This window comes from Thermobia domestica, chromosome 1 (assembly GCF_964235325.1).
Source record: "Thermobia domestica chromosome 1, izTheDome1.hap1.1, whole genome shotgun sequence".
NCBI classification, from domain to species: Eukaryota; Metazoa; Arthropoda; class Insecta; order Zygentoma; family Lepismatidae; genus Thermobia; species Thermobia domestica.
Window position 1 is genome coordinate 297,934,574 of NC_137454.1, and position 25,081 is coordinate 297,959,654.

General features: G+C 35.8%; 1 protein-coding gene across 1 annotated transcript in view; it reads right to left on the minus strand.

Annotated features, from left to right (window-relative positions):
- Positions 1-1,853: 1,853 nt before the first annotated feature.
- Positions 1,854-25,081, minus strand: part of LOC145680398 (phospholipase B1, membrane-associated-like) — a 78,740-nt gene continuing 55,512 nt past the window's right edge. The window contains exon 8 of the mRNA XM_081750859.1: positions 1,854-2,531. Coding sequence (XP_081606985.1) covers positions 2,371-2,531 — 161 coding nt within the window. The 3' untranslated portion in view covers positions 1,854-2,370. The remainder of the gene's footprint in view (positions 2,532-25,081) is intronic.

Genomic DNA, 25,081 nt, shown 5'->3' on the forward strand with positions numbered 1-25,081 from the left:
TATATGAACTTGGAAGTTTGAACCTTCCTTCCTAAAGAAAATAGTCTTCATTAAAAAAAAAAAAAAAGAAAAAAAGAAAAAGATACATACGAAACAAATGCTCAGCCTATTTTGTATATAGTTTTTAGAAAGCAAAATTCAGATTAAGAACCTAGACTATGATTTGAAAATAGCCTATTGTAAATAACCATGCCAAAAAAGATCTAGTAAATACAAATTATAAAATAATTGGCACCTGGGACGCAATTACATTTCTATTCAAAAATCATTTGCGTATTGATTATAGATTATTGTAATTTGCGTCAATATAAATTACTCTTTACAATGAAATTAAACTAATAACTATAGTGACTTTTTGATCAGTTGCCCTATCCAATATCATTTTTGAATAATAACAGTAGCATCAAAGTTGTTAAAAAATGTAATATTAAAGAAAAGGTTCATAGTATCTCAATAAATAAATGAGGAAACAACGAAATGTGAAGAAATTTAATTTGCTTCTTTATGCGTAAGGAATGTCCTATACGAAATTACAAGCAATTTAATAACATTGCATACCATTGTCTATCTCCAATATTACAAAAGGATATCGAAGTACACAGGGTGTCTCAAAAGTCCCCTGACATAGGGTAACTCTGTTATTATCAGAGTTATAACAAAATGTAAAAGGGGAAACCGTCTCCAAATATGATGTTTTCAACCTAAAGTGAAAGAATGTTTTAAGTCGGACGAGCCGTTTGGGCTGTACACTCTTTATGCGCTCAATATTAAACGAAAATGTAACGTTGCTATTTATCTGGACCCACAACATAAGTGAATGAAGTTACTGTCTTTTACACTAGTGTGTCGATGGCCAGCCCCCATTTCAAACATGACCCCATTCACCATAGCCTTACAAAATTTATTCAAATGTAATATGTAGTAGTTTTAGATACGTTCTTTATGAATCTTTAGCGGTATGAAGAGCTCTGCGCTGTGAGATATGCTACTTCCTTTATACATAACTACGTGTTATGGTAATAAGTAATGATATACTCTATGTTGTAGCAGGTCCACGTGTCATAAAATCTCGCTGCTAAAAGGTACGCTAAAATCATATCAAATATAGTATGTCTAAATTCGTCTGTCTTAAGTGATCTCTCACAGAAACCCTATATTGACATTTCTTTGATCATGTTCTCAAGAACAACTCATGACATTGATCAACATCATTTTGTTAAGGTCAATGAGTTCTATTGATTTGTGTAGGTTGGGACAATTTTTCCTTCTAAACAGTAAGAATATTATAGAATTTATGAAATGTGAAAAAAAATAACTTGAACTGTTTGTTGAGATTATCGTCCGAAAAAAAAATCTGAAATGAAATCTTTGAGTTTTACGTCCCACGATTTTGCTGGTTAGGCTAAAGGAGACGGTGATAATGAGAAATGAATGAAATGGTGGAATGAAGAAAGTGGGAGGAAACGGGAGAACTCTGAGGAAACTCATGCACACGTTGTTTCTCCACCATAAAGTTCACTTGGTTGGGGCTGGGATCGAACCCGGGACCACGAGCACCAGAGGTAAACTGAGCCACCGCGGTCCCTCGAAAAAAAAATCTCTTCACCAATAACTAGGCTACCCCTTTTGGAATTTTATAAGAGAAATGATGACGGTCATGTTATAGTGTCTTTATGAAATATTTATTTACAGAATATAGGCACATATAGAATTTGGAAGGGGTGGAGGTTCGATAAAATCACAATTTTTCGATTTTTACCCACCAACAAACTACCTTCATTTTTAGCATAAAATGAGAATATTTTTCAGGGGTAAAAGAAAATTGTTTATGGTCATTCAGAAATAAGATGAAACACATAATAGAATTTTTTATTTCCATAATCAAATTTTCCGTCACTCAAAAGTTAGAATAAGAAAATGTTGCATTTGACATCCTTTTGCAGCTACTTTTCTCTTTCGTCTTACGTCAGTCATTATTGAAATTCTTTGAAAGAATGCAGTAGGATTTATTATAAATAAATATACATAACAAAGTTGCATTTACATGTTTGTGACGTAAGTTACCAAGACAACTTTTTTTCTTCAGGATTGAACCGTCTTGCATTGATTTTAAATGGTACTGACGATAATGTGACCGTTTTTTAAATTAGGGTTCTTCTTATACACTAAAATCTATCTTTTCCAGCTTTAATTATGCAGATCTCCAGCTTACACTAGCGTCCAATTTGCAGTTAGCAATTAGCAATATCTGCATTATTTTTTAAAAACATATAATTCCTAAATAAATTTAACAGGTTTTACTGTTTTTAGACACTCAAAGGCAGATTTACATTTTTAAACATGAATGTCTTGAGACACTTTTTTGAACATTTACCATTGCCGCCCAGTTTCCAGATAGATCTTGGTATTTTTATTGGTGAAAAAGAACGGAGCTTCTTCAGTTGGGCACTTCAAATTAAGAAGTGACGTAGGGAATTTCTCTGATTTATTCCCAACAGGCTCCAACATAATATTCCACAACAACTGAGCAGCTGAAAAACATTAAATTATAATTAATATTTAAAGTGTGAATATGTCTAACACATATAATGAATTAAGTTTTGTAATTAATTTTGCATTTGCTATATTAAAAGAGGTACATATACAACCAACAGTTACACAGATCATTGTGAAAGTAGCAACACAAAAAAGTGTAAAATTCCGGCCAATCACAGTTAAGAAAAAAAAAAGAATGGGGAATAATGTATTAACGATTACAGCAGGATGGCTCAGCATAGCCTTCGGAGTATCACCACAAGAGGACAGTTTGACCAGTACTAGGGTAGTACAATGTAGTAAAGTGGCTATGAAACATGTAGGCAAACGTCATTACGCGTCGTCGACATCGAAAAGCAATCAGTCAGCAGATGGTTGCATTCGAACGAGGTCGCATGGTCGACCTACGGGAAACTGACTTTTTGAGCTTACTTATTAAATTGTTAAGTCTGTAGGAAAATGGAAAGTATGACTTACTAAGGATCGAAGACAGATACCATTATCAAAATACTATGCATTTCCATGTTGTTGCAATGTAGGTTCAGGCAGTAGTGGACTGGCCACCGAAGAACTAGGCAATTGCTCAGTGTGCCTTCCCCTTTTATGGCGCCCCCGTAGAAAATCTAATTAATAATGAAAATGAAATTAAAAATCTCCTTGAAACATTCACATAATTTTTCTGGAATAATACAAAAATAATTCGCGTATTTTGTGAATCTTTTGTTCGTAGTCGGTATCCAGACGGGTATAAGGTTGACTAACCTGAAATTACAGTTGTATTGCCGAGTCGCCACGGCTGTCTTTCGTACTTAAATGTTAAAATAAAACAGCATCTTGATATTCCTCTGAGTTAGTGTTGCGGGTCTTAAGTTGTGTTTCTTGTCTATTGATGTTAGTTAGGTCTATGTGGTAGATGGATTCATGGATAGCTATAAACAATTTCAACGAGGTAAGCAAAGAAGTGCAGCGATCACAGAACCAACAGCCTTACTTACCATATTGGAAATATTATTATATGCATACTGAACAGGTAGCTGGAAAGTAAGATAGAAGAGATGTCAGAGGAAGATTAATTTTGATTCCGGAAAGGAGGAGGCTACAGAGATGCTACTGAGTTGATGAGAATTATATCAGAACGAGTTCTTGATGTAAAGGAAAAGTTGTGTTTGTGCTTCATCGACTGACAAAAAGCTTTTGACCGAGTCAGTTGGACGAAACTTCTGAAAATACTTAAAGATATTAGTGTCAACTGCAAAGACCGACGACTAATTTGCAACCTGTACATAAAGCAACGAGTGAAGCTGCGCTTGAATGAAGGAGAAACTAATAGTGTGGAAATTGGAAGGGGAATCAGACAAAGATGTGGTATATAGCCCCAATTATTCAATATTTACAGTGAACGTTTAATTACAGGAAGCATTAATGGGAATTGGTAATCTCAAGATTGGAGGGCAGATCATTAATAAGATCAGGTATGCGGATAATGCGGTTATTATAGCTAGAAACGAAGAAGGGTTACAGGAGATGATTGACAAAATTGCTGGCACTGGGAAACTATGAAAATCAACATCGAAAAATCGAAAGTCATGAGAATATCTCGTGAAAACGCGCCCTTATGGGTCAGAGCAGAACAAAGAAGACTGGAAGAGGTCGATCATTTCAAGTATCTGGTAGGTATTTTGACGAGAGACGCTTACTGTACCAAAGAGATCAGGTCAAGAATTGCCATAGCCAAAGAAGCATTCAACAAGAAGAGATCACTCTTAACTAGCAGGCTTAATATTGGACTTAAGAAGAAGTTGGTCAAGTGCGTTTATATGGAGCATTTGACTGTATAGTTCAAAGACGGGACACATCTTGCAAAGAAATTGTTTTCTTAATACCGTCATAGAAGGAAAGATGGAAGGAAAGCAAGAAATAGGAAGAAGAATAACACAACTGATCAATGATTTGAAAAATAGAAGAAAATATTGGGAGTTAAAAGGGAAGCTGAAGATGAAGAAAGTGGAAGAAACATTTCCAGTCCCAAACCTTAAACTGAAAGGGAAAACCTCATTAGTCCCAGGATCTGCCAAAAGACAGAATAAGTTGGTTTCAAGAGTCCCCCACTTTTCTACCAATCGGTGTGGGGCACTTTCAATATCTGTGTTAACATATTTTTCATGGAGCCGATCAAACCCTGGATTCAGATTCAGGATTTGGTTTAGAAATGACTTAAAAAGTAATTTTGACTACAATTCACTTTTTATAAATTGTCACATTTTTGCATATTTTAAAAATAATGAAAACTAATTAAACATAATGATAATTTTGGCTTTTTACCGCTATTCCTCAGTGACATGGATGTTTTGTAATGTATTAAATATGGATATCGTTAACCCTACTCAACATAAGATGTGTCCAACGGACCCTTAAGTATGAAAAGTTGTTTGTAATTTCTTTAGTTTTGATTGAAGACTCATGCTATTCCATGGATTCCTCTGGAAGCCTAAGCAGTGTTTTTGATCTGAATGTCCCGTAAATATTCCAACATTTTAAAGAAAAAATTCAGAAAATATTAAAATATAATGTAGCCACATAAAGTGGGTCCGATGGACCTTCATATAAGGTGCTCAATTATTAGAAAGTGTTTCCGAGTGACATTTTCGAAGCTGACCTAACAAGAAATTCTTTCCTATTACAGCGAAATCTAAAATTAATAGTAATATAAATTACTATTAAAAATTAATAGTAATATAAAATTAATAGTAATATAAATTCCATGAACTCAATGAAATATACTGCGCCATTTGTCACGAGAAGATCCACTGAAACTTCTAAACACTTCACTAAACCTTGTATTTAGCAACACAAAACAGTACACAATATAGAAATATACACATGTAACAATAAACACCGATAAGTGAACAATTAAATTATCAATAATAAGTAGTACACAACCGAACATGATTGCAATTATTGTGATAAAAATCACTGTACGTAAAAGCATTTTTATTTGCGAATACATTATACGCTTCTGTTATGACCTGGCAGCATTGTGGCGCTGTCGATGTAGTATTCTTGATAGTGTTTGTATTCCGTCTTTTGTTTGCTTTGTTTTCACTACAGAATGCTTTTTGACATTACGTTTTTCGTTTTTTTTTTTTTTTCGCTTAGTGAGACCTTGAAGATATCACATCTTTTACCAGAAGACATTTGAAGAATTTTGACATTTCTACTGACGAAAATGATAGCCCTATTCTTAATGTGGGAGATTCTGATTCCGATTGCAGTTCTATTTCTGGAGAGGAAGACAATCTTTCTGAAGACTTGGACGATGTTCCTGATGGGATTGGCATTGTACTCGTAGGCCGAACGGCAAATTGTCTCATATTTATAAGTTTAAAGTCTCACGGAATGATCATAGGTAGGTCCTCACACCAAGGTAAGGTTTCATAATATTACCGGTACTGACACAAAGTACAACTTCCACCAAGTATTCGGGTTGAAATTCTGAATGGTGCATAAGGTAAACGCGCCTGAATTCGACAGGCACCCGAATTCGACATACCTGTGTTTAAATGTTGTGAAATAAGCGTAAGATGTCATCCCTGCAATCGTGTATAGAAGTGGCAACATTATGGGAGTGTCTTTTCTCGTGTCAGAAGTACGGTTACAGTAGATGAGTCATACGCATGGAGAAAAGAAGTACATTGTTGTGTGTGTGACACACTCTTCGAGAAAAGAACATAATCTTAAGGAAAACATAAGACGGCAGGTTATTTTCGTAAGACTTTTATTAAAGTTACGTTTGCTTCAAGCAAATAGTGGTACTTTAATGTTGTAAAGGAGTTTCAATCAGTACGTTTTTTTTCTTCTGTGAGGACAAAAGGTTGTGATGTAGGGGGGTTGTCGAAAACACGAGCCTTTATTTGTAACGTGAACCGGGTTTCGACAAGGTTGTCGAATTCATGCTCAGTAGTGCAAATATAATTTTAACTGAATATCTAAACGTACAAGTATGTTCAAAGTCTTTCATAATGCTATTTGTTGCATAATTCTCCGATAGTTGTAACCTCAGTTCGACATGAAATGTCGAAATCAGGTTCCTGCATGTCGAATTGAGGATCATCGAAATAACTACTCAGTTCAGAAAATTTAAGTTGTGTTCTTTTGCCTGTCTGATAATTTCTGCATAATAATAAAACAATATTTGAAGCTGAGAAGAGATTACTACTACTAATAATGCCGACTTAATATTTTACATGGATAATTGAAGGTGTCGAATTCAGATACCGCAACTGTCGAAACCAGGTGAAGTGTGTCGAATTCGGGTTCCATTGGCGAGTTCCAGTTTCATAAAAAAGTTTTAACATTAGCATTTGAGCCTTGAAATAACTTTTAGTATTAGTAGAGACTGTACATTTCAAGGAAAAAATGGGCCAACACCGACCAATATTATGGTCACAATAGGCAATTGATTTTGAAAAAGGTCCTTAACCTGTCGAAATCCGGCGCGTTTACCTTATATGCTGCTTTTATCAAGTAGTCATTGATGATATTGTAAAATACTGTAACTTAGAAACTGAGAGGTGTTTCGAAAACAATATAATCGAAAAAAAAAAAAAAATTGTGACGAAACTGAAATAATGGCATTTTGAAGATTACTGCTCTCAGCCGGAAATCTCAGACCAAAGTTTATGAACATTCGAACCCTGGGGAGTAAAACGTATGGCCGCCTATTTTTAGTCGAACTATGGAACAAAGCAGATTTGTTAGTCTTATGCACTGGCGCAAAACCCGGGTGATGAGGGGGACACGCCCCCAATCATGGAACTGGGAGGACTGTCCCCTCAATAATCCAAATTGAAATGTGTTGTTTGGGGAGAAATGTGATGATTTGTGTCCGATTGACACAAAGGAAAGAGATCAAATTGATGTTCCCCCAGTCCCACAGAATAAGTCTCAAATCTGCCCGCCTCCCAGGCGACTTTGCTCACCCGATCCTCCACAGCATTAAGCATTGATTTTCAACTTCATAAATATTTTGAACGTCGCTTAGAAAAAAGAATATGGGAACGGTTTCACCCCCCCCCCGCCCATGTTGAAGACAGATGTGTGCCGCTGGCCTTATTTTAATTATGCGTTTTGATGATAAAGCTACATGTTCAACTAGAAGGCAGGAAGACCAATTAGCTTCAAGTTATGATGTTTTGGAAAAGTTTTGTGTCGCATTATTGAAACATTATCTTGGAGATCATAACATTACAGTTGATGAACAGTTAGTGCCTTATCGTGGTCGTTGTCCGTTTTGCCAGTATATTCCACCGAAATTGGACAAATGTGGATTTAAGATTTGGTGTATGTGTGATAGTAAAACCTTCTATCATCTGGAAGGCATTCCGTACTGTGGCAAAAAAGATTTGAGTACTAAAAGGACTACTAATATTTCTGAGAAAGTAGCAACTGAATATATACAGACCTTTTCCGAACGCAACAGAAATGTAACTTTCTACAATAGTTTTACAGATTTAAATTTAGCGAAAACAGTATTACACAATGGATTAATGTGGGTAGTGAAAGTATGGAAGAATAAAAATATAATTTCATCAGAATTTGTCAAGTGAGAAACCATATGATTACGAGTTGGATTTTCGGAAGAACGTTCACTCATGGTGCATATTCCCAAGAAAAATAAATTTGTTTTATTGCTATCAAGTATGTATTGCGATAAAGGTACACGGGGCAAAGTTGAATGAAAACCAGAAGTTACCCAATATTATAACAAAACGATTCGCTCGATCAAATGGTCCATGTATTTTCTCGGAAACGAAATACAAATTTTCATGAAAGGGTTAAACGTAATTGGTATAGCAGTTTATGTAATTTATCTTCATCTGCATCCCAATTGGAATTTGAAGAACAGCAAGAAAAGGAGGGAAGCCTTTCTAATCCAGGTTGTAGAGTCATTAGTGCTTCAGCATTTCAACTGTCTCCTCTTTGCTGTTTACCGAACAGTATCGCACAAGATATGAAGTAGCTACGAAATGAAACCATACCAGAAACATCTGAAGCGGAATCATCCAGAAAAAGATTGTACTTGTGTGATGTAAAAAAGACCGGACAGCAAAAGAAAGATTGCCAAACCTGTAACCGAAATGTATGTAACGACCATTCAGTGTGTGATATAGAATGTGCGATAAAAAAAGGAAAGTGTAACATTTACAGGGCCGTAATTTGTGGGCAGGCAGGGGAGCAACTGCCCCCCAAGGAAGCTTCCCGCCGTTCGAGATGGGCTCATTTTAAGACAAAATTTACTTACTCCATGTACGATACGAACATGAAATTATAAATGAGGGATCAAACAGATTCACTACATTACATAAACAAAACTGCACACAAAAGTTAAATAAAACAAAAATAAGTCGTGGGCTCATTTCAGTAAAAAATGTCTACTATTATGGGTCCTAGAAATAATATAGGCCCTATATTTGTATGGTTTTGAGATTTGTCAATATTGTCCCCTTAGTTAATTTGTCACGTATGGAACGGACCCAGAGGCGTAACTAACGGCCCCACAGACCTGGTCGTACGGGAGGGCCCACAGTCTTCGGAGACCCATAAAGAGCAAGAGAAAGATTGAAAGAGAGGGCCCAAGAATAAGAAAAGCAACTTTTTCTAGGGGGACCAAATACCCGTATTAGTGCTTACCCCCAGAAAAAATCTAAGTTACGGCACTGAACATCTACAGTGTCAACATAAAAAATAATCATAAAACTGTAGTTGTATGTACAAAAACGATCTTGATGTAATTCTACTTACAATCGTAAGAGAGTTAACGAAAATTATTACTCTTTCTTGTACAACTGTGATCAAAATAAATGACGCGTCTCTTTATTTTGAAGTTTTTTTCAAAGTATATCAATTTTCTTTATATGTTGGAAATTTCGGAAGGTTTCCCCAGCAGGACAGGTTAACAACAAACCTGTTTTTAATATTTGTGTTAGATATTAGCTTAAAATAAATAAATTAGAAGCAAAAAACATTAAATCGATCGAAATCACGAGAATTACCAACTCTGCTAAAGTGGGAAATTTTCAAGAACGCGAGGGAATTCTGCAGTTCAACACGAAGCAGCGACATCTATGTCATTGAGAGAAATATGGATTAAATCTACAAACGAAAATTTTAACGAAACCTTTCTAATATGTCTTATTACATGCATTATCTGCGAATTCAAATATATGAATCTATGCCAAGTATTAACGTATAGATAGAGAAAAAGTGGCAATTGCCTATGGAAAGGGACGAATTGGTAGCACGATCGTAATGAAAAATCGTCTATACCGTAGAACAGGTCCAGTTCATGTAAGAAAACAAATAGCTCAGTTAGCTAAAGCAACGAGTCTGTATGCCGGAGTTAGTTGGTTCGGACCCCATAGAAGTGCAATTGTAATTTTTATTGCTATGGTTACTTTATTTATTTTTTATGTGGGAAAGAATCAAATTGTAACGTATGTGTAAAACTCATGACGATACAAAAAAAAAAAAAAAAAAAAATGTTGTCGCACTTGCATTAGTATCCCTAAATTTTTTTTCTTGCAAACAGTTTCGTAATTATTTCCCCTGTGCTCACTGCTCACTACATGCTCACTGGTGCATAACGAATGTTTTCCAGTAAATCTTAATTCTAATTTGGAGAATTTTATAAAGATTCACAGTGTTTATCACTAGATAGTCTTCTATCTACTTTTTTGGACACTTTGATAACAGATTTCCCTATTAAATGTTTAATTTTCCTTATATATGTTTAATTACGGAAAAGTTATACAATGTATTTGTTTTAAATTGAAATTGTTTTGAATTTATCACATGAGGTAAGTAGCCCGAAGGAGGAGAATTCAAGTAACTGATATTCTACGTAAGAGCAACCTATTGTAGAATGATGATGCTTCTTACCTTCAGCACAAAATCTTTACGTTAGAGTGTCAGACAGGAAAATCCTCTTTTTTTCCTCCCCTATGACAACTCGTCTTAAAGCTCTACATGTAATGGTTCGTGTCACATAATTTCGGCTCTCCAAAGACATTTATATTTAATAATAATAATAACAATAATAATAATAATAATAATAATAATAATAATAATAATAATAATAATAATAATAATAATAATAATTAGGGTTAGGATTTTATTGCACTATAAATGCGGGGAAAATGCAAAATAAAAAATGCAATTATGCACTAAAAATCTTAAAAAAATGCACTATAATTTGAAAAAAATGCTTTCACAGAGAATCATCCGTTACTATTTATTAGTGTATTACCTATATATATATACGTGGTTCTACTCTGTTGTGTTTTTTCTCAAAAGAGGCACGTAACACTGAGTTGCAATAAACAACAAAAATCATGGCACTGGAATGCATGGCGCTTGTCTGCAAATAACGATTTGTACATTGAAAAGGTTCTTTCAGTTTCTACAGAAACCACCGGAGCACATTCGAAATATACCATATCACTTATTCCTAGATCACTTTCTAATTTGGGCAGTACAAATTTTGTGCCTGAAAGAGTGTACACTATCGCACACAAAACATGGTAACCTGTTTTTTTTTTAATACATATGTCATTTTTCTTGACACTACCAGTCCTACTTCCTCAGGAACACTTTCTAATGCACTTACTGCATTTTTGATTGAGTCAATTGAAGTTGTCAACTTGTCTCCAGATTTCTCTAAGGAAGTAATCACACCTGGTAGAAATCCAAAATTAGATTGAATGTACACAAGCTTGCCTTGAATTTCAGGATTGACCAGTATCTCTTGTGCAGTTCGAATCGCGGAAGCTTCAGAGGGGTCGAAAGAGTTTATCGTTTTCTTCGCAGCTTCGAAGTTTTGACAATAGTATTTACAGGCTTCTAGCCACGTTCCCCACCTGGTAAGAATGAGGCTAGGTGGTAGAGGGAGTTCAGGATGCTCAAACTTAAAAGCAGCCACACGTGATGGGGCCTTACTGAACACATTCTTTACACTTCCTATGAGTTTATCACCAGCAGGAAACTGCACACGTATCTCTTCAGCCACTCTGTGGCAACCACGCTCGAGGCACGTAATGTGAATCATTTTCGAATATAGCGCTTGCAGTGAGTTCGCTGCTTTTACCATATACGGTGCAGCATCGGTTACAAAGAGCAGCACGTTTTCGTAAAGGACGCCATTAGGTCATAAGAGATGCATTGATTTATCAAATAACTTACTGATCGTGGAATAATTGACCTTTGCCAGAACTTCGCAATTCAAAAGAAATGTTTTACCCGGCCCACCCTCCTGAATCACTCCAACAACAACATTCACTACATTTCGTCCCTCTGAATCACACGTTTCATCCATGGACACCCATATTTTCTTTCCGTCCACTTCTTGTTTAATACACTGCATTTGTTTTCTCGTAAAGTTTGTTCACGTAATTCTTTCTTAATGTCGAAGAATCGGGGAGGGGTTTACAAGTGTATTTTTCCAAAAAGGCGCGCAATGTCACGTTGTCCACTTTGTTCAACGGAATGTTTGCACAAATAAATGCTTCACACAAATCTTTGAAAAAAAAAAAAAAAACAGAATGATTTTTGGATGTACCATACTGCGGGAGAAGTTATTGCGCGGCGTTTGCCTCTCGTTTCGCACGTAACTTAAGTCCCCGTGTGTACTTGTCCCTTGAAACATGCTGTTCAACGGTAAATTTTCTTTCGGCTGAAGCTGCCATATCACACACCTTGCAGTAGAGAACACTTTCATCTGTTGTAAATATTTTTTCACCTCCTAATTCACTCACAAATCGTTTAAGCTTGGAAGCAGTACTCTCTTTTATCTTCGGCATTTTAACCAGATAAACTGTAGAATTAGGCGTCTACCAACAGCTCACCAAAACAGTTAATGCCAAGGTCACTGAACTCTCGCTTCTTCGCTTCATGTGACTAATCGCCAGAGCTGCAGTCTGCGGACATTGGCCACGCCTACTCCAACAAATCTTCGAACTAGAGTCGTGTGGAGCAATTTTCCTTGCATTTTATTTTGTGTAGGCGGAAGAATTCTGCTTCAATTTATTGTTTTTATAAGAAAAATGAGAATTATGCAGTTAAAAGTAAGAGCAAATACTAAATATGCATGTAAAATGCCAAAAAAAGTAAAAATGCACTTATATACAGAAATGGGCAAAAAATGCACAAACAAGTTTGTCTTAAATTACTTCTTTTTAATAAAACAGGATTTATAACACAACGAGCAATGTTTATACTAATCCAGAAAAAAGTTGCAAAATCATCAAGATCCCAACCCTAATAATAATAATAATAATAATAATAATAATAATAATAATAATAATAATAATAATAATAATCCTGAACATGCCACCCTTACATAATGTAGTAACTTAGACATCTTAGTTTAAAGTGTTTTCTTTAGTAATAATTTGAGCAACCACGTAACAAAATTTAAAATGTAGGAGATGCACGACGTTTTATTTTGCCCCTCTATTTTCAGCACCCTCCCAAAAGAAAGTATTTAATTTCTGACAAGCAGGGCGGACAAAATGAATAAGAAATATATTTTGAACATCCTTTCCTCCGTGAATGAAATATCACGTAGCATTTTTTTATTCTACCGACCCTAGGCCTTTATGGTTAGGTAACAAAAGAAGTACGTAATTATTTATAGCGCCCCTTGACTGTAATATTACCGCTTCTTTATTTGTTCGAGAGCGCCCTACACAACCAAGGGTGACAAAAAGAATAGGAAAAGTGTTTGAGGTTACAAAACACTGTATATTTTGTCAGAAGCATGGCAGTGTATACACAGCATTGCTTTCGTTAACATGTGTCTCACCCTTGAGTCGCTCATAAAATTAGGCAGAATAAACTTTTGCCGATCGTTGCTCTAGAGGGATTTGTCCAGGATGGTTTGGTATCGGGCTAATAACGATGAGTATGTTTATTTACATCACCGTTAAAGAAATAGCAAACTTTCTGAAAGGAACTTACTTAGGAAACATCAGGTCCTCCATATACTTAGCCAGAGCCCATTCTGAAAAATTGCATCTGGTGTTCTGGGTGAATGTTCTATAGGACTATTAGAAAAATATATATTCCCATTTCCACGCTAATGGTAGAATTTCTAAAACAGTTATTGAATTACGTTCGAAGCATAAGCGTAAATAGCGCCCCCGCAACCCTGTGGCGTGGGGACCGCACAACTGCAAAGCCAAAAAATATATAGAAAGTACGCAGGGGCTGACCAGACCAAATTTTCACCCGGGCAAAGTGACTTTTTGGCGCCCTCCCCCTAGTACTAGCCTATATTTTACATTGTATCATAGTCTTTTTAATAATTTAAACCCATTTTTCAAAAAGACATTCATTACCTAGGAAAACTTCACAAAGTATAGTAGGCCTAGGTATGGCCTGCTATAAACAATACGAACTCCGCCCTTCCCCCACTTGGTCTAGTGGCTAGCACGCCTGCTTTCTGTGGTCCCGGGTCCAATTCCCAGTGGATTACTGTTGAACGATAAACGTGGTTCGGATTCCACTATAATCAGTATCCATATCTCCTTTGGCTATTAAGGCATAAGCGTGGAACGCTAAACTCAAGCAAACAAACAAATAATATTTACTCCCCTTCCACTCTTTATTCTACATGCCATCTCTCCATTTCTCGATACAGTCCCCTTAGTACTATGAAACTCTCTAATTCCATGGTGAAATGGAAAAGATTATGTAATTGTCGCTACTTTACAAGAATATAAACCAAAAAAGTCAGTAGAAAGCTCATTATAAAATTTACTTTTTGAGGCTCGTTTTGGCGCCCCTCTGACTCTGGCGCACCGGGAAGTCGCCCTGATTGCCCGGCCCTTGGTCCGCCCCTGAAAATACGGACGCATAACTAAGGGCTGCGAAGGATAGGATAACCTTCATGTAATACCACTGGTTTGACGTGTTTGAAATGTTCAATAACTGATCGGTTAGTGTAATAATTTCGACGGTTACTGATACTTAAAGTTTAGCTAAGACAAAGTTACCTAACCAAATACATTTGATATCGTGATGTCACAATTTGATTTTTCCTCACATAAAAAAGATGGAAACAATAGTAATAAAAACCCTTACTCGTATTGGGCTCGAACTAACAACCTAATCCGTACAGACTAGTTGCTCTCACCAACTGAGTTTCGATTTCTTACGCGAAAGAAGTTTGTTACATTACGAGGCATGCATGATAGTGCTGTTAATTTATCCTTTCGATAGGTAATTTCTACTGTTTGTTTTATCTATATAAATAAATGTATAGATTCATATACGGTGAAACCTCTCTTAACGGACACCTCTATAACACGGACACATTTTTTTGTCCCTGCAAAACCCTCTCTTTTACGGGCCCTCTCTGATACGGATGCGGACAGTCCTTTTCCCCCCAGACCTTTCAATAACCTTTTCATAACGGACAGGAATTATTCTCAATTCTGTGATATATTATTTCTCACAAGCGTATCTATAATGAGTTTAGACCTGGTGAACCATCAAACAGAATAGCTTCAAACTGAACTTGAAATTATTCTTTTTTCCGCCCTCAATAAACTGCTTTCTGGTGGAAATCCTAGAAAACCATCAATACTCAATAACACTCATGCAGGATCAGTCGTATGGCCAAGAATTCTATGGGAATTATCTTCCCTTCCCTAACAAATTTAGTCCCTTTGCCTCTGGGCCTTGCATCTTTCCCGACAGTTTCATTGATAACAAAACAAACATTTTAAACGAGCAATGTTTCCTCTATTACGTTTTTTTTTTTGGACAAGCAACATTTTACTTTTACTGATGATACTGGAGCAAGTTTGGGTTGGAATTTTCCCGGCTTCCTTTTTCACTGTCTCTAAGAGTGCATTCTTAGTGACTGGGGCTGGGTCAATAAACATATGCACTCCCATATGCCTTGTCATCCATTCCGCGAACGAAGATACCGCTCCAGTACAAAAACGCACACACACACATGTTTTTTCCGCAAGCGTACCGAGGATTCTCAGAGGACACTTGCTAATGAGTTTTATTACCCTTGTAGAGGAGAAATTATGCATTTTCTCGTTAAACAAAAGAGTTTAGCCGATTAGTTGGTTCCTAACGCATCTTTTGAGAAACTTCTGAGAATTCGAAATAAATGAGAATTGCTTACAGAGTGATTACATGTACTTAAGAAAATTAGCATACACGCATTATCTTTTGCAGTACCGGTATACGAATATATTAACACATCCCCCAGCAATAATATTATTTAACAAAAATGAATTTCCCCTTCATTTCTCCCAGTAATTCAAATACGTAGTCTACTAAATAGAGTATTTTCATATTCAATTTTACGTATATACGCTCATACATAATGAATTCACTGTATATTACTGCATACAATTACCGTTGTGAGAAATTAAATTTCTGAACCTCTCTGTAACCGACATTTCTCGATAACGGACAAAAATTCATATCCCATTGGTGTCCGTTATTCAGAGGTTTCACTGTATTAAGAGTCTTTGGGTAATGTGTGTAATAATTTCGTGACAAATATACTTGCTTAAATGTATTGTATGCTATGATTTGCCCTGATTGTCTGTTCCTATGGTGGTTGGAAAACACACGTCAAAACTGTTCGAAGTAATACGAACACGGCTTAAGAACACAGACTGAACTGAGTTATCACTCGATTGACCTTGAGGGCAAATCACCAAAGGGTAGCTATAAACGAAAGTTCAGTATGCATTTCTGTGGAGTACTGTTCAGTATCACGGTTCTCTGCCAATCACGTTTGTTCCTAGGAGTAATATTTTACAAACCTAACCTTTCGATATAGCGCGATGGCAGAGAACCAAAGGGAAGGAATTCTTGTCCTTGTTAAGGTGGGGTACCACCATGTGCAATAAAAATGTCGCGTCTCCTTGAAGTGATACTTTATCGAAAATAACTTGTTTTCCTTTATATATTCGAAGTTTCTGAGGGTTTCAAAATGAGGAAACGTTACTGACAAACAAGGACACATTAAGGGGTGGGTTCAGGGGGTCTGGACCCCCTCTGGAATTCCAACTTTTTTGTAAATTTAACCTAATTTTGGGGTTATTTTTAAGAATTTTATTATAATCTATCCTAATATTCAAGTCGGACCCCCAAATAGCTTTGGACCGCTCCCGAAATAAATTCCTGCATACGTGCCTGCTGACAAATATATTTTAAACATATTCGTTAAATAATAAAGTAAAATTACTAAATTAGGAGCAAAAAGCTTCAACACGACCTAACTTTTGTCCACTGCCAATATTGTTAGAAAGGATATTAATGGAAAAAACTCCTAGTCAATGCTGAACCTTGGAACTTCATCCCGAACAGCAAGCATATTTTCGAAATACACTCAGCCCTAGCTAGAAGGCATTGTAAGCGAGTTACGTTTGGCAACATCGCACGGAAACAAATGAATGCAGGATTTCATTCTTACCCGTTCCTACTACTATTATTTTTACTACTACTACTACTTTTGCTATGGATCTGTATAGTACAAGGGCAAACTTATTTTAATGAAAGAAGTTTAATGAAAATTTTAAAAAATAATCGTTAAATCACTTTTTTGAATATTATTTTTAATCTTATTTTAACGAAAGAACTGTTATTAAAAATTTTAAAACAATAAAAATAACTTTCCTTAAGCAGGGTTTGAACTCTCGCCCAAACCAAGCTTTATTACCAGCATGTTGCGCTAGCTCACTCGGCTAGGAGAACCGACAGGATCTGACGTTTACTTTCTGCTATATTTAGGTCATGACTCGTGATGTCACCAACAGGATCACGATATAGACGTCATTATTTTTCCTACATTACAGAGCCCCCCGAGATTTGATCATTGTCTACCCTGACTGAAATTCTCATTTGGAACCAAAACTTTAATATGAAGTCAAAAATTAAACTTTTACATCAATTTGAACTGACTGGGTTCCGGTTAACCCCACTATTATGTTTAGTTTAATTAAGTGGTAATTTGTGACAGCTTCACATCATCAAAAGAATCTTTCACTTTACCGCAGCCCAGGAGTCCGTGCTGGATCCGCCACTAGAATCAATAGACACTTTTCCTATTCTTTTTGTCACCCTTGGTTGTCTAGGAGCTCCCTCGAACAAATAAAGAATCGGTAATATTACAATCAAGGGGCGCTATATATTAGGTATTTCTTTACTTACCTACTCCTAACCGCACAGGGTTATCTTCGGTAGAATAAAAAATGCTACATGATATTCCAATCATGAAGGGGGAGAGGATGCTCTAAATATATTTCTTATTCATTTTGTCTGCCCTGCTTATCAAAAATTACTTTCTGTTGGGAGGGTACTGAAATGAGAGGGGCAAAATAAAACGTCGTGCCGCCACCCACATGGTTGCTCAAATTATTACTAAAGAAAGCATTTTAAACTAAGATGTCTAAGGTTACTACATTATGTAAGGGTGGCATATATTCAGGATTATTATTATTATTATTATTATTATTATTATTATTATTATTATTATTATTATATGAATGTCTTTGGAGAGCCGAAATTGTGTAAGACGAACCATAGTATGTAGAGGTTTAAGATGGATGGTCATAGGGGAGGAAAAACCAGGATTTTTCTCTATCTGACTCTCTAACGTAAAGATTATGTGCTGAAGGTAAGAAGCAGCATCATTCTACAATAGGTTGCTTTTACGTAGAATATCAGCTACTTCAGTTCTCCTCCTTCGGGCTACTTACCTCATGTGGTAAATTCAAATCAATTTCAATTTAAAACAAATACATTCTAAAACTTTTCCTTAATTAAACATCTAGGGAAAATTAAACATTTAATAGGGAAATCTGTTATCAAAATGTCCAAACAAGTAGATAGAAGACTATTTAATGATAAACATTGTGAAACTTTATAAAATTCTCCAAATTAGATTTAACGTTTACTGGAAACATTCGTTATGCACCAGGGAACATATTGTGAGTAGTGAGCACAGGGAAAATAAATACGAAACTGTTTGCAAACAAAAATTAGGGACACTAATGCAAGTGAGACAACATTTTTTTTCTTTTTTTTTGGTATCGTCATGAGTTTTACACATACGTTACAATTTGATTCTTTCCTACATAAGAAAACAAATAAGATAACCACAGAAATAAAAATAACAATTGCACTTTTATGGGGTTCGAACGAGCTACCTGCGGTATACAAACTCGTTGCTTTAACTAACTGAGCTACAGTAAAACCTCTAATAACGGACACCTCTATAAAGCGGACACCTCCCATAACGGACATTTTGTAATCCCCAAACACCGTAATAGAAAAAAAACATATTGGCAAACCTCTCTAAAGCGGACACTCTCTAGTACGGACACGGACAGTCTTTTTTGTCTTTTATAGGTATTGTTTACCTCCTATTACGGACACTTTCTCTAAAAACAAGTTGAAAAGTACAGTAAAAATATACTTTTAGTAATTCATATTATGTCACCAAGGAAAAACATGAGGGTGTGTCAACATCTTGCCTCCTCAATTGTCTGTTCAGCAACTCTGAGGAAGGGTCTTTGTTTCACAACACGCTTATATCCTTTGCTTGCATTCCACTCCCACCCAATCTGTTTCAGAAACAAAAGTGATTGACAGTTGCCCGCTGTTTGGGATGACACATCATTCTACTGTCCCGCTGGAATCTCTAACCAAGCAGAAGACAAGTTTGGTAATTTTGACTACGAGCATTTGCACACGTCCCCGGCAATGCCGGATCCGGCACCGACAATGCTGGAACCGGAACCGGGGCTGCTTTGCACACGCAGCCGTCAAAACCGATTTTTCTGAATTTTCTAAAATGCAATTTATCAATTTCGTTATTTTTATGTGATCAATTATTTTTTTATCAAGGATATTATTTCCTTGTTTAAAAATTAGCAGCTTTTCTTGATTATTCTTTTTTAAACGAAACGCTTTTTCTAATATTTGATTAATTGTGTACTACTGAATTATGTCAGTTACATAACTCCTACCTGTATGAAATTAGATATCTAGTCAGCATTTTTGGTATATTCAATACCAAAGATGCACCCAACCCCTCGTGGCTATATGGTTAACGTACACGTCTTCTATAAAGCAGACTCGGGTTCAATTCCCCGTAGGAGCTAATGTGGTTCGGGTCCCACGTTAAACTGTCCACATCTCACACAGCCTTGCTGCTAAACGGGACTCTAAACCCTAAATTAAGTTAACACTCTAAACAATTTTTTCCAACTCAGAAAACGGTGGATGATACCGTTTGTTACAGTGCAAAATCGGAATCACCCGTCCTATATACAGTAAAACCTGTAAACTTGACCACCTCTCTAAGTTGGCCACCTGCTCATCTTGGCCTGGTTCGTCTTGAACCTGCATTTTCCCATAAGACATTCGTTACTTATTACTGTGTAAGTTGGCCACCTGTCTATCTTGGAAGTTGGCCGCATTAAAGCAGTGTTTACCCTATGATGATAATGATAAATTTACCTGCGTATCTTGGCCACGCAAAATAACGTTTTGTTATTTTCTTTTAACTCTTTCGTATTCTCATTAGGGATGGCCGTATCCGTATCTGGATCCGGATCTCGGATCTGGATTCGAAATTCGGATCTCGGATCTGAGTTCGAAATTCGGATCTGGATCCGAAATCCGGATCTCAGATCTTGATTCTTATCCAAACCCACATCCCACCCAAATTCTGATAAACTTGAATATCTAAAATTCGCCGAAAGAAATTTCACGAAGTCCTGACAGTGAAGAAGAAAACAGAAAATGAAGACGAATATTGACAAGTCTATTTGTCTCCTTCATTCTACACTAAAGATCAAATGTTTGCCTCACTTAAAAAAAAAATCTGATTTGATCCGGATGAGAGTTCGAATGTCGAATCTAGGTCCACCCGGTTGCAGGACCGAGATGAAATACACACCTATTTATATTTGAAACCGGAATTCAAAACTCGAATATTTAAAATTCTTCAATACACCTATTTCATTGACAGTTAAGAAAACATAAACAGTTAAGACAAGTATTGACTAGTTTTTACATATATTTATCTTGCTCAGTCTGCTCAAAATATCAAATGTATACCTTTTAGTAAATCACAATATGAGCACCGAGAATAAACTATGAATTTTGGTGCCCCTTATCTAGATTTGAAATTTCGAATTTATACATAGAATCAGGCTGAAAGATAAATATTTGAGATCTGGAAACCGAAACATGTGCTAGTACCAAGATCGTAGCCGTTTGTACCTAGGTAATGCGAGCGGAAGGCACTTGCACTAATTCCGCATGTACTTTGGGGAACACGAGAAACTAAAAACAGATAAATGTTCTTTTTCAGGGGCAAGTCGCGCTTTAAGAGTCTTCCTCCCGGCGAAATTAAAATACATAATTTTACAGTAATTATGTGATATCTTCAAATAGATAAAAGATAATTGAAATATGGAACAAGAGCGCCCTAGACAATATTATTTTGCGTGAGGTACCGTTATCACAAGTCACCTAGCGGCTTTCCGATTTCAGCTGTTTAGAAACGCGAAAATAAATGCCGATTTTCAAAATGGCTCGAAATGCAAAGCAGATAAGTGAGTCGTGACAACGGTTTCTCATGTAAAATAATATTGTCTAGGGCGCTCTTGTTCCACATTTCGATTATCTTTTATCTATTTGAAGATATCACATAATTACTGTAAAATTAGCGGTATTTTGATTTCGCCGGGATGAAGACTCTTAACATGACTTTTCATGATTGTTTTGTTCAAATACGAAAACTGTAATGGCGACTTGTTTGAAATAAATGCCTTTTCTTTTTTAGCAATAAGGTTAGGTACTTTCACATCGACGAAAAATTAGCAAAGCACATTCCACTGATTAGAGTGCTGGTTCTTATGGAAGCTTTTACACTGAACCGAAGATTTCCTCATGTGAGTATCGGATTGCCACAATTCACCTTGCTGAAAGACGTGGTTTATCAGAAGATCGGCCAAGATTCTTTTGGACTTAGCCTGTAGACTGCTTCTGGTCTCAATTATTCCCATATAACAAGACTAACCATATATAAAGTAGGTTCGAAATGATTTAAAATATCACTAATTTACCTTAAGGGAATAATCGCGATTTAAATATTCGTAAATCAGAAGAGATGTAAAAGTTAAGCGTTAAAATACATCCGATAATTCCTAATGCAACCTAATGATAGCAAAAAACTCCTTACGTAACATTTTCACAGCTAAGGCCGTGTCCAAAAGTGCATAGTGCACACCTCGAGGATGCACACTCGAAGTCTGCAAATCGAGTGCACACTAAATAGTGTACACTTCGTCAAATTAGCTTTTGATCCACACTTGTTTACAGCGCCTCATCGTGGTGGAATATGGAACATTGATAACAAAAGAACGGAGAATTTCGCGTACTAGAAAAATTAACATGCCTTTTTTTTTTTTAGATGAACAACTTTCCAGTTATATTAAAGATAAACATATCGTACAGATTGACATTATGGGGTAACCATAAAATGATTTAAAGAGTTTCTTCCATATATACCAACAGCTTCAGCTTTGCAGTATCTACAAATATTTATCAGCATAAAACCCACTAAGCTATTGGCGGTTCTATTTTATTAGGCATGCTTCCTAATATTTATTAATCCCCCGGAAGAAAAGTAGCACTGGTGGTTAGGGCGCTGATGACACTGTTGCGAAGTAGATTAAGAATTTGTAATCAATTTGCAAAAGCGTTTGGACACCGAGGGGAGATCGCTATTTACAATAACGTGGCTCAAAACTACTTTGGGAGAGAGTTCATATTGAGTATAATTCCTTTATGTACAGTAGATACACAAGAATGACACTATAATTGTCGTCGTTCTACTGTATTGCTCCAGTTACAGACATACTGATTAGACTATTTCTATCATATTATGCTGATGTTGAAGTTCCTTATATGTTACTCTTTCTTTGGGAATCTATAGATTTTACCCGTAAATCTTAAAAATAGTGCCTCCATATTGTTAATATACATCAAAATTAACACTTACAAGGATGACAAGGAAAGAAGTGGTTGAGTTGAACAACGTGAGGACCAAAATTTACAGGAAAATGCTATTCTGTCACTATGAAATACCAATTTGTAAGGATCACGTGTACTCAAGATGGATAACCCTAATTAAAGTAATATGTTAAAAAAAATTTTAAATATAAGATTACTATCTTATAAGCCCGCTTTAAATTAAGTTCTGTGCATTGTATACACTTCAACATTTGCGTGCACTTCAGTATGCTTTCGGTGCTCTACATCTTTCTTGAAATACATCCGCTGTCTCTCCTACATGCTTCCCACTACGAAAATGCTTACTCAGTAACAAAACAAATCCCCTCGTCCAAATATAACCATAAAAAGCTACTATTAACCTAATAAGATTTTTTTAGAAAATTAAGAGACGTTTTTATGAAAAAAATAGAGTATGCAATGTAGTGGCTCTCATTGTTCAACTATACGGAAGGAATTACTTATTCATAATCAATTCATAATGGGTACCGTAATGGGATTATATAAATTAAAAGGAAGGCAAGTCTTTACTTTAGCCATTTCATTTAATGAACCGATTCGTAACCAAAACTGAAAAGATGTGATCTGCGAACCTCTAACCTGCCTTCACTCGCTGACACTCGCTCGACAATACTATGTGAATTAAATATTCAACTTTGGTACAGAAAGGAACCAACCCAGTAACTAACTTATAAGTTAGTTACTAGGTTGGTTCCTGTTCTCAAAACCGGAACCGAAAGATCAAATCGCTGAATCGAAGAATTAATAATAATAATAATAATAATAATAATAATAATAATAATAATAATAATAATAATAATAATAATAATAATAATCATCAAGTGGCCAAAGTAAAGACTTACCAAGAGGAATTTATGAAATCTTTGATAACTGTGGAGAAAGAAATTTTTTATCTGTATTTCACTTTTGGGCAGCTGCCAAAAATGCAAAATGTATGGTAATTGGTATATTACAGTCTCTCAAGCGCAAGGAAATATTTGCTTTGAAAGAAATTTGTTTAGAATCAAAACTAGAAAATTAGGCCTATCTACCTACTAATTAACATGTGCACCTGCAGCTGTAGCTGTAGCTATAGAGAAATGAATAATCGAGGTATTCATTATTATATGCTGGAGCTTAACATTTTTATTCATACGCCATTAAAATTTGCCATATACATGCAAATAGCTCCATTAGCGATAGTGTAATTATTTCAAATAAGCTACATAAACCATGTAATATTTAAAGACAAATGCCTTTATAGCATTATTAAATAAACATTTGGTTGCTTTTCCTATACTCCATTGCATACTCAAAGAACACAACGTAATACGTTTGTTATTTGCTTAATATTTTTATATTCCACTTGTAAAATCACTAATTTGTATATTTATCAAGTAAATTATTATTAGATCAGCCCACAAATATATTCACCTCAACAAAAGTATTAAAAATATGTCTTTTAAAATTTTATTAAGTCACTTTGACATTATTGTTGTTCCTACTACGAAGAACTGCCATCTTAAGTACGCAAGTGTGCTAACGTAGTGTACATCCTCGCACACTACGTACTATGCACTCGCAGACTTGTGAACTTGGACCTTTTGACGCACACTAGGTGACGTCAGTTCCGGAAATAAGCGTACTTAGAATGCACACTTGTATCTTTTGGACACGGCCTTAGGTTAACAGTTATATTCTTGAAGAGGGTTTATGGCAACATAGAATATTATTAATCCAAATAAAATGAAATATTTGAGTTTTACGTCCCACGGTTATGCCGGTTAGGCTAAAGGAGACGGTGATGATGAGTAATGAATGAAATGGTGGAATGAAGAAAGTGGGAGGAAACGGGAGAACCCCGAGAAAACCCACGCACACGGTGTCTGTCCACCACAAAGTTCACTTGGCGGGGACTGGGATCGAACCCGAGACCCCAAGCACCAGAGGTGAACGCTCTACCACTTTTTTTTTAAAACCTTCTTTATTGAGAAGAACAAACAAAGTACATGAACATATTAAAAATTTTAAAAAAGTGAATTAATACATTTGTAAAAAAATATGGTAAAATAAAAAAAACGAAAAGAAGAAGAAAAAACTGACATAATGAACAAAGACAATGCAAATATACATAGGTGTCTACACGGGGCAGGCAGGTTACATTATTATTAGTAGATTTACCACGAGTTATTCCTACATTATCATGAGCTGATGTGATAAAAGTGTATTACAGATTTGTCATCTTTCTGTTTTTTTTTTTTATTATAACATTACATACATGGACAAAGACTCTGTAAGAACAGTTAAATAGTTAGCAAAAAATTTCCTTTTTCGTGCAGGTGAGAGAAGGCTGGCCTGATATTGCAAATATTGCTTGTATAATTCTATATGATAAGGCCGATTAGTATGCACAAGAAACATAATTGTC